Source organism: Lycorma delicatula, chromosome 11 (genome assembly GCF_047948215.1).
Source record: "Lycorma delicatula isolate Av1 chromosome 11, ASM4794821v1, whole genome shotgun sequence".
Classification (NCBI taxonomy): domain Eukaryota; kingdom Metazoa; phylum Arthropoda; class Insecta; order Hemiptera; family Fulgoridae; genus Lycorma; species Lycorma delicatula.
Genome location: NC_134465.1, coordinates 59572643 through 59584872, shown reverse-complemented (window position 1 = coordinate 59584872; position 12230 = coordinate 59572643). Strand labels below are relative to the sequence as shown.

Genomic DNA, 12230 nt, shown 5'->3' with positions numbered 1-12230 from the left:
GGGTAACTAGGTGCATATGGCTTCATTCTCCCGGCATGATGTGATTTTGCTTTTAGTTGTTTATATTCATCTACTTAATGAGTGCTATACAATTTATGACTTTTAGGAGTATTTGAATTTTGGTGGCAAAAAAAATTCTGCGAGTGAAATTCAGACAAATTTGTGAAAGCTGAATATTATGAGTGATGCTAAAGAAAGACAGCAATGTCATTCAATCTGAGAAGGTTGAAGGGACATTTGTGATGATGAACATAATGGCCAACCATCGTTAATAAGCATGATTTGATTGAAAAGCTGACAATGACAAATTTGAGAAAACTGAGTTTCACCATATCACGATTATAATTACGATTATAAAATATTATGTGCAAGATGGATGCCCAAGATATTAACTGACACACAAAAGGAAAACGTTTTGCTGCAGGGCTGAACTCTTACAGTGTTACCAGAGATGAAACCTGGATTGCTTATTTGAACATCAAGATAAAGCAGTAGTCAATGCAATGACAGCATTTATCCTCTCTTAAACTGAAGAAGTTTAAACAAGAAAATTAAGAAAAAAGTTTACAGCTATTGATTTTTGGGACAAAAGGGGATGTCTTGGTTGTCAAATTTAATGCTTACAGAACACTGTGAATACCAGTATGTATTATGAAACGTTATAAACATTTTTACAAGAGCTAAAAAAACACAGTGATATGCTAACCCACAAGATTTTGTTTTTTCTGACAACGCATGGCCACACACAGTAAATCAGACAGTGAAGCAACTGGAAAAGTTTCACTGGAAAATCTTCAATCGTCCGCCCTATAGACTTAGCTCCCAGAAATTTTCTTTTTCTCCATCTTACACAGTGGTTTGCATCACAAGTTTTGATGATGAAAACAAATTGAAAAATGATGTTACTGCATGATTTAAGGTCACTAGAGATAAAATTTCTTTAAGAGGGAATAAAACGATAGTGAAACACTATGAAAAATATATTGAAGTTGAAGGCAGCTAAGTAGAAAAATAGTAAATATAGAAAGTTTTTATATGTAAGTAATTGTTCATATTTTTCAGTTTTGTTTTTATTTTAAAATAAATTTTACTTTAAAAATATGCTTCAAAAAAAAAAAAATATATATATATATACACACACACACATACACAACATATTAAAATTATTCTAATAAAAATGTGTATTGTTTTTAAATTCTTTTACATAAGCTCATGAACATTTTCATACAAATGCTATTTCATCTGATAAATATACTCAAAGCTAAAAAACCATTAAAAAGTCAGAAACTTCAAAATGAAAGAAGGAAATATGTCTCTTTCCTGACATTTAATAAGTACAGATGATCCAAGCTCAGAATGCCATTTTATTCTTATGTAAACTTTTATGCCTATGTAATGTAAACTGCCACCAACAAAAGAAAGAGACTGATGTTTGTGTTCATTTCAACAAACCATAACATTAAGCTATCCTTACATTATTTAGATGATTCCTATATAGACCTACCTATTGATTGTAATTAAAATTATTATTAATTGTAATAACCTAGTGTAGAGTTTTATGAATGTTAAAATTAAATTTTCAACTTGCCTTAAATTATTTGTTACTGAAGTTCCTTGACACTGAAAAACATTAAAGAACTGGGTGATCCAAAAAGGACTTCAATAACTTTAAAAGCATATATAAATTTATTGAGATAACTTACAGATTGGGCTGAAGTCTCATTTTATAGAAAAACACATTAAATTTATCATCCAATACTCACTTTGGTTCTGCAAGTCAGTTTTGTATGGAAATGATGGAAAATCCATAATTTCCACAGAACTCAACTCATGTCGAGCTGACTTTTTCAGACTGCATACAAAGCTTTCTCTGAGTTGTTCCACAGCAGCTTCAGAGAAGTGTGAGCTTATTGGTGATTTTGTATATTTAATAGAACAACATGTCTCAACAAAGGTTTGATTTCGAGTAAATTGTACACCTACTACAAGGCTCCCAACTGCAGTCCATAAAAATTATGTTGAACTGCAGTTGCCAACTGCAAATCATGAAACCAAAACATACAGCAAGCATATTCTGTACCAGTCAATGAATCCATTTTTCACATCACTAGTGACAGTGCTGGTGGCCAAATTTGGCATTAACGAATTACACGAGTCAAAACCTCAACCGAATCTGTAAGTTTACTAAATAAATTTTTATATGCTTTTAATGTTATAAAGTCCTTTTTAAATCACCTGGAACTTATCAGTGTTAACGTATAGCAAATGTTGTCAAGTTTTATCTCAAGAAATAATTATATTTTTGAGGCTTCTTCTTCCAAAGTTTTTACTACCTAAATAACTTTCATGATTGTTATTAAAAATTTGACCAATTGAGCCAACCCTTGATTTTATTCCTGACATATCTTTATAATTTCAGCTGTAAAAAGTAAACTAAAATTATAACTAGGGAACACTGAACTTGCTAGTAACAACTCTAATGAAAATACAGATTGTTACAGAAAATTAAACCAGTAACTAACTCAATGAAGTATTTACAAAAATAAAATTTAACCTGAACAAAGAAAAAATTTTCACGTAATCACAGTATGAAATGAACACTCTTAATAATCTAAATTTATTGATATGAATAATATTTTATTGTGGAGTAAATTACCATTAATGCAACAATACAAATTCTGAAAATATAATAAATTATACAATGTTATTAAGAAAATATGTAGAATACAGTATAGTAGTACCATACCATGATGTAGTACCAGCACCTAGTTGGTTGTATGGTCCATGCCACTGTATGGTACTAATTTATTCAATATAACGAGATCTATTTAAATAAAGAATATAGAGGCATGTGTTTATTGATAGGCAGGAAACTAGTTGTTTTTTCTCAAATAGCATGCACAATGCTCTATTCTTACCTCAACAGCCTAAAAGTCTCTTTTTCTAGTTCACTAGCATTGTAATGTAAAGCCTACTGTTTTTAATTTTAGTCAATCAGTTTTATTAAATGACTGGAAGGAGACTACATTCATCTGATAAAGTATTGACTGTCATGAAAGAGCTGAATATATGTAAAACAATAGAAAAGCAATAAAGTGCATTTTTATAAATAAAAAAAAAAAAAAAAAAAAACATTGGTTTTAATATTTCTCTACTGCTAGGATGCTTTATTATAAATTATTCATTAACATGCATGTACATTTTTGCATACAATAATATTTGATACAAAATAAAAAAATCTTATCTGAATATACCTGAAGAGCACAGTTCATAAGTCGTACGACTAAATCAAACTGTTGATGTTCAAGCATAGCTTTATTACCCATAACATGTTGTGCCAATTCTGTGCACAAAGCTAATCTAGCAGCCCTTGATTTTAAGGCTCTTAATACTGCCGGAAATGTTTTTCTAGCATCTGAGATCTTATTTTCAAATATACAATTAATGCAGTTCCTTAACACCTAAAAATAATAAAACAAACTGATAAGTAAAATATAAAAGATAAAATAAAATTTCTGGAATTAATAACATTACAACAAATTAATTCAAGGTTATAATACTAATTATTAAGCCTGCCTATAACAGAAAACACAACAGACTTTCTTATTAAAATAATAAAAATAATTTTTACTTTCCTAGTTACAGCTCTTTTAGTGCTATATTTTAATTTATAGTTTAGAAAGGACCCTTGCATAGATACTTACAGGGATATTTAATGTTATTCAACTTCAAGAGAAAATTCATTTTTTACTTATATCTCTTCTGATATGGAATTGTGATTTTTTTAAATTTCAAAAATTAATATTGTTTGTATAGCATGTTTTTAAGATGTCATTTGGTCAATCAACACAATTTTTATAGTTTATTAGTGTCTAGCCAAAATACATTAATTGTAACTGGTAATAATCAGTTCTGTAGTTTTAAAAACAAGAATTACATACCTACAGAGATATCAACTTGGCTCCAAAAAAACATGACTCAATTTATTGAAAACGATATATTAATACATCTTTAAATAGCAATTTTAAATCTACACATGTATTCTATTACATAAATAAAATTATTTATGACATAATAATTTAATCTATAAATAAAATAATACATTAGATACGATTCTGAAATTGGACAGTTTTGTTGCTGCTATGATTTCAGTGCTAAAAACAAAGAATATTATTAAAACAGTAATGGTTGTTTAAAAACACAATGAAGATTGGTGTATTAAGTAAACTTTCTAAAATCTACAATAATAGAGTGCTAAAAAAAGTTTAAAAAATATTAATTTAAAGAAATATATAAACTCTGATATCATTAATGGATGTCATTATGCTACTGGTAAAATTTCAGCAAGTGTCATTCACGAGAAAAGCAACATTCTTCAGTAAAAATGAACAAAGTTCTTTAGTAATTTATAACGTTATCCTTAAGCTTAAAGGAATAAATCAAGTTGAAGAGAAGTATAAAAGATGAACTGCAAATGAGAACCATTCCACCAAATACTTTTAATATTAAACCAAACAGGTCTCCACTCTTCCTTGAATGGGGAATTCAGTCAGCCAACATAGTGGCTCTATCTGCTAGCACAGTCTGGTACACAACAACTGTCTCATAGCTGGTAAGGCAGCTAATTCCTAAACGGGATTTGATGAGGTGGAATGACAACTTTATCCATATATTGTTAAAATTCTTTATATGTTTTATAAAGGAATTGCAACCAAAAGCCTACCATGTAATTTATAATTATTTTTTAAGAATTAAAGATTAATTAAAAACATAATAAAAATATTAAATTTGTAAATATAAAAGTTTATTTTTTCATTCATTGAAATAAAATGAATGACTATATGGGGGAAAAAAACTATAGTTTTGATAGCTGCTTAATTAATCTTTATTAATTAATTTAAATTAAACCAAGTTTAACAAAACTAGCAGATTTAACTTATTTTAATATATACGAGGTGCTACCCAAAAGTTCGGGGAATTTGAATTTTGCGCGCGAACCATTGCTGGTACGACCTGCTGCTGCTAGATGTGGCTAACAGTACTTTTTGTGAATCAGTGTTCCAACAGCAGTGACGGTGAGAGGCTGCATTGTTGACTTTCATGCGGTTGTGTAATGTTACGTTTTACTACTTTCCGAAGTTCTAAATGGCAGATTTTAAAGAGCAAAGAACCTGCATCAAATTTTGCTTCATGCTTAAAAAAACTGGTGCAGAAACCCATCACATGCTTGTGAAAGCATTTGGTGACAATGCTATGAGAAAAAGTAAAACTTTTTTGTGGTACAAACGACAGTCAATGATGATGAGCATTCAGGAAGACCATCAACAAGCATAACACCGGAAAACATGGCAAAAGTGCAAGAGGCTATTGTTGCAGATCGTAAACAAACAATTCATGATGTTTGTGCAATCGTACAAATGTCATATGGGTCTGTGCAACACATCTTGTCGGATAATTTGAACATGAGACTCATTGCTGCAAAATTCGTACCAAGACTGTTGAACAGCGACTAGAAACAAAATCACATAGCTGTCTGTAGTGAATTGAAAAATTCAGCAAGAGATGACCCTAACTTCATCTCCAACATCATAACCGGTGATGAGACATGAATGTACGGGTATGAACCTGAAACTAAGCAGCAGTCGTCGCAGTGGAAGTCGCCAAGTTCACCGCGGCCAAAAAAAGCACACCCAAGTTCGCAGCAACGTGAAGTCTATGATGATTGTTTTTTTTGACATGAAAGGCATTATACATAAGGAATTTGTTCCTCTTGGTCAAACCGTCGATGGGATGTTCTATTGTGAAGTTTTAAAGCGGTTACGTGAAAGCATTAGGCGCAAACGTTCAGATCTGTGGGGTAAAAACAGCTGAGTTCTGTGCCATGACAACACGCCCGCGCACACATCGTTAGCCATTCAGAATTTCTTGGCTTCCCTTGTGCTACTTTTTTCTCTTTCCGAAAATAAAATTTCAATTGAAAGGCTGTCGTTTTAACACAATTGAGGAGATTCAGGAAGAAATGCAGAACGTACTTTGAACACTTACACCTGCAGACTTCCAGAGATGCATGGAATCATGGGAAAAACTCTGGGATCACTGTATCAATGCGCAAGGGGATTACTTTGAAGGAGACAGTGGAAATTATAAGTTATGGTAAGTTATTTTATTTTTATGGTAAAATTCCCCGAACCTTTGGGTAGCACCTCGTATAGCAATTAATAAAATTGAAATTAAAGCTGTCTGTTGTCTTCGTTTACAACATTTACTACTGGAATAACACCTCTTGGCAAATAATAAATTGTTTTACTTATTTATTCACTCAGAATGCAATAAACAAAAGAAAAAAAAATGAACAGAACAAAAAATTTACCCTTTTATTTATCACTATATTTTTTCCCTAAAAATTCTCATGATGCATCAAAAAAATGTTTGAACAAGTTTCTTGGAAATTTTTTTTTCTTTAAAACGGGATTGTAAGTTCTGCCCTCCTTTACTAGCTAAGAATAAATCAAGTAACAAATTTCAGGCAATGAGAATTAAATCAAATAACTTTAAACAATGTTCACAGGAAATTTTTTGAAAGGTTTAATAGACATTATTTCAATTTGCAGGGCAAGGTACCATATGATTTTATTAGGAATGTATTTTAGTAAAATATTTTTGGCAGAACAAGACAATTTTTATTTATTTTAATTTTATTTTTGCCAAAATAAAATCCTGAAGCAAATTTTTTTTTTGAAGAATTTAAAAAAACCACAATAATAAAATAAACAATCTGTGTGGAATTTGTAAAATTAAATGTAATGTTGTGATGGTATTTATATAGGAAAAACAAAAATTAAATTGTTTAAAATTACATTTCTTTAATATACAAAAATAATAAATTATTTTTACCTAATATGTCAGACCATCTAATAAACAATAAACATTCTATTTCTGTTATTAAAACAAATTTAGAAATATTAGCAATTAATAAAGAAGACATAAAAAAAATTTCTCATTTGATAAACTATCAAACAATGTTTAGGGAGCAGTGTTATAGAAACTTTAACAGATAGCAGCACTCGTATAGATTAATACGCCATTTTCATTATTTTACTATTTTTACTTTTAAATTTTTATCGTGCAATAACGGAATTATTTCAATCATGACTGAGGAAACTACTTTAATCACCCTGTGAAATTACTTCCATGAAAAATTAAGGTAAGATATGTCTTACCTCAATAATTTGTACTAGTTGGTTTATTGATTATAATTTAAAAATAATTTAACAGTACAGAGAAGTAATATGAATCTTAAAAATATTAATTTCAGTAAAAAATATCCAATAATATAATATATATATAGTACTCACCTCTAACCTTCGAGCAGAATTACTAACAGTATGCCTATTATCATTAACATTTGATATATGAGGCCCTACAGGAACTATTCTAGGAGGAAGTGGTTTCAAAGACGACAACCTATAAAAAATTATAAGATAGAAATTAAACAAGTTATTCAGTCAATAATAGAATAATTTAAATTGTAAAAAACAGTTATGGACAGAGATCTGTTCATGGTAGCTATGCTCTTAAATATAGAACTCAAGTCTCATACTGTATACTGGTCCTGGAAATTAATGTAACGAACAAGCCAATACTAGATATAAGTAAACAGAAGCTTATAGGAAACTAGACGATAAAGGCATTATTACAAATATTTATTTCCATACCACAAACCTTAGCATGCAAGTTATATTTTATTCTGGAACATGTTTTGAAGAATTAAGTAGGGTGTAAGATCTGGCATATAAATAGAGTTTAACTTATGAGTAATATGATGTTGATACTAATAAATTCATTACTACCAGCATACATTGACGAGTGAGGGAATATCATTATTATCTGTGGCCAACTTTATAAACAAATTCAATTACTTAACTCTAGTATTTCATCTCAATGATTGATTATTTAATTTTTTTTAAGAATGACTATTATAAAACATGAAATATGATTTTTCAGATCATCTAAACATTTTACTGATCCAAGAAGAAAGAGAAAAAATCATGAATTTTTTTAAATGAAATTTTAAGTACTACAATTTTTTTTTTAGAATAGCAAACCTTCGAGTATATTCAATTTAGGACTAGCTTTTCTTTACTTCCTTTTTAATATAAGAATAAAAGCATTTCAACCATTTTGCAGTGCCTTAGAAATGGAAATAAAAATTGTCTAAAAAAACAATTTCTTAAATTCCTAAATGCTTTGTAAAGCAGTGCTAAACCTTTGCAAATATAAAAAGAATATCTGTTCCAAAGGAACTCTTTTTATCAAACTACACAATCTTGAGGTTAACTTAAGTTAAAAAACTTATTAAAAATTTGTTAGTTTTTACTTTTTACTAACAGGTGGACAAATGCAGATAAATTTTATTTATTATACAGCACGTTTGAAAAGTCACTGTACAGTATGCTTTACAATTATGTGATGCATTCTGTTCTTTCGGCGTTAGGTTGGTTGCCCTGTGGGTTCATTAGATATATTACTCAGTAATAAGCCAAGACATGACTCAGTTGTTGATTTGTGATTGAACGTGCTTCGTTTTGTTTATTGAAATCAATAGTTGCAAGAAACGTTAATGGCTCTTTTTGTAGGGAGTGCATTTTTCTCGTTGAACACATCTTTTGTAAAAGTGACAAGTATACTGATTTAATAAAACAGAAGTTTTCTGAAAAGTTTCCAAATACTCCTGGTTCCTCACTGAAATGTAGTTCAAACTCTTATTGAAAAATTTCAGGCAACAGGCTTTGTTGAAACGCTGATCAAAATGTAAGTCACCTAAACTAAATGAATAGAAGCTGCTCGATATTTCGGATGCTATGGCCGAAAGTCCATCAAAGTCAATGCATAAGTTAGTACAGCAGCAAAACATCAGACTTGCTACTACACACGAAGCTGTAAGAAAAGAAATTAAACTTTTCTCCTACAAAATAATGTGTGTTCAAGAACTGAAACCTACAGATCACGCCAAAAGACTAAATTATTGTCAGTGGTTTAAACATTTTATTGACAAAAATTCTTAAGTATCCTTGAAATTATGTTGTTTCACAAAATAGGACATATTAAATCACAAAATATACGACTTTGGTCGATAACTAACCCCCATGAATTACACAATCGTTACACAAAGCGACAATAGAAGTCTGGATCGGTATAAATAGAACGCGCATTATGGGTCCAATCTTTTTTGAATAATATAATGATTGCTATTGTGCTGTTACAACAAACTTTATTAATCAGTTAACAGAGATGGAAATCAATCACAGTTGGTTTCAACAAGATAGCGCCACAATGCACACAACTAACAGGGCAATGACTTTTTTATGAAATGTCTAGTGAATGAATCATTTCGAGGATTTGTCAGATCGAGTAATCGTAACCTGCACAATCACTTGATCTAACTCCCCCATTCTAGCTGCCTGGGAGGCAGCAAAACATGCAGTGTATCGCAACAGACCATGCACGATTGACGTACCAAAAACCACAATAACGACATACGTGTAAGATATTCCAGCTGGCTAAATTTGTTTGAAAACAAATTAAAACGTGTGCACTGTTGTACTGATGTTGGAGGAGGTCATTTTCAATACGTTTTATAAAATATTCCAGTTATTGTACATTTTGTATAAAATAATGAAATAAAAAGTAATAATTAAGAAAGTTTTGTCATTACATTTCCATAATTCCAGTGCACAGCAACTTTCCGAACGCACTGCAGCAATTGCACATTAATTACAAAACTAAAATGTTCAAAACAATCTGTGAATTTCAGTGGTCATAACTTCTCATCCAAGATTGAAACCTACCTTACATAATACAGTATGTCAAACTGGAAATTTCTAGGCTGCTTATGGGGAAAACTTACTTATGGTATATTATGGGATATGCACATACTTACGAGGACGCCATAAAGGTCTCAGTAAAAGCCTAAAGATTGTGAAAAATAACACACGTAACAAACCCCAACCTTAAGTCAATTTTAAACACAAACTAATCTTTAAGTTAAATAAATTAATAATTCCTCAGTCACTTATTTATATTTTTATAGTTAGGTAATGAACAAATTGTAAAATATTTCTGAATCATTACATGGTTAAAAACTATAATTATCTTTCTGTGAAAATAGAACATGACATTTCAAAATCAGAAAACTATATATAGCCTTGAAAACAAAACAAGTTTTACTAACACCTAAATCATCTTGAGAAAATAAAAAATGTGACAAGAAAATGGTAAATGATAAATGCCAATAGTCAGTCATCTTTAAAAAAAAGAATCATAGATAACTAAACTAAAATAATACTGGATGAAATTTTCATTTGCTAGTGACAAGTATATGCATTAGCATTTGTTGAGTAATTATTAACAATACAAGAGCTATCCATAAGATAATGCATTTTAAATTTAGTGCACAAGGAGTGGGGATAATGATTCAAAATGCAGTAATGTATGACTGCTATCCATACAGCAAAAGCAAAAATATGCCTGGCACTTCGATTTATTATTAATAATAACCATTTAAAATGTACGCTAAAATGACAATCCTACCAGCTGCAAAATAAATTCAATAATAAAGTTGTTATTAATCAGAAATTGTAAAGCGAGTGAAATTCAAATTCAACTTCACAAATGAGTGAACTAAATAGAAAATAGATAAGCAACGGTAATATAAGTCAAAGGGAAGCAGTACGAAATTCAGAAATACGATAAGGGAAGCATTCAGAAATACGATAGCCACAATGAAGAAAAAAGGAAGTGTTTGGTCACTTGTCATGACTGATCAATTGACAACACTGGAGATAATGGTTTATAGGATAAGTTTTACAGCAACAAGGCTCATGTTTTATATATAAACGTGAAGACAAAAATATCAATCACCAGAATGGTATCAATATTCACTCATAAAACAAATAATGTCAAGTGTTTTTTGAGCTTAAAAGAGGTACTTATTAGTTTGATTATGCAGTGATATGGTGCTGAAATCACCTTTTAAGCATACTGAAAGACATTAAAAATTACAAAGCGCAATTTAAAACAAACATTGTGGCTTCCTCTGTTCTGGTATCATTTTCTTCCATGAAAATGCTGACCATTTCTTGTCAACTTATTCAAACTTTGCTGCAATAATTCAAGTAGGAAATCTTTGATTACCCTTTTAATAGCTCAGATTCGGTACCTAGAGATTATTATCTCATTATGAACATGAAGAAATGACTAGTCACCCGAACATTTCAATGACAAGTTACAGGCCAGTAAAGAATCATCCGCAATCGTATACAATGGAACTCCAATGATGAAATTCAAAAGATTAAGAAATGTTATAACAAGTACAATCTCAATTTGGGTACAGATTATACTGAAAAATTGGTAACTTTCTGGATAATACTAATACAGATAAAAAAAAGTTAAGTAAACCAATTTACACAAAAACTTTTATGAGACCATAAAATTTAAAAGGCTTCAATATGGCAATAATGTGCATAAATAAGCAAGTATAATTGTTAATCCTCTTATTATCAGAGTCATACATGATAGTCCCGTATAGCAGCTTATATACCTATGCCATATGTGGTTCCATGTGTATGACTTCTATGTAAGTATAAAAATAATCAATCATTAATTTTGTTTATAAAAAGTACAAATTTTTATATGCATAGGTTAATAAAACACTTATATTTGTTTTTTCTATTTCTTTTTAGAAATAAGTTGTATATGAGGTATGTTTTAAGTGTACCATTTTGGTACAGCTAAAGAGTGGCTGTTGTCGTTTTGCACATGTGCACTGAATAACTATATATACTGGTTTGCTACAGAGACAATTGCATGACTGTCAGTCTTTGTTTAGTAGTCCTGTGTGTGTTAAAATGCCTATGACTGCAGACAGTGTTGCTGATTGTGAAATATATGCTGGAATTCATTTCTTAAATGCAAGAGGTATGAAAGCGGCCAAAGTGAAGTGTACAAGGATAATGCTATGTGTGATGGAATCATGAGAAAATAGACAAGGTTATTTAAAGAGGACTGCACAAACCTACATGTCATATCATTACTGATGACCTGGTGCAGGGAATTAATGGAAAAGTCCATGAGAATAAACAGTTTACAATTTCATCACTATGTAATTAATTTCCTTTAATTCCAATATGTTCTCTATGAAATTGTCTCCATGACAAAACCAGAATGTCTCC

The 12230-nt window shown here is 30.3% G+C and overlaps 1 protein-coding gene across 1 annotated transcript in view; it reads right to left on the bottom strand.

Moving 5' to 3' along the window:
- Sbf (SET domain binding factor) overlaps positions 1–12230 on the bottom strand; it is a 145991-nt gene that overhangs the window by 64702 nt on the left and 69059 nt on the right. The window contains exons 10-11 of the mRNA XM_075378127.1: positions 7356–7464; positions 3255–3461 (exon numbers count right to left, since the gene is read on the bottom strand). Of these exons, the coding sequence (XP_075234242.1) occupies positions 3255–3461; positions 7356–7464 (316 nt within the window). The remainder of the gene's footprint in view (positions 1–3254; positions 3462–7355; positions 7465–12230) is intronic.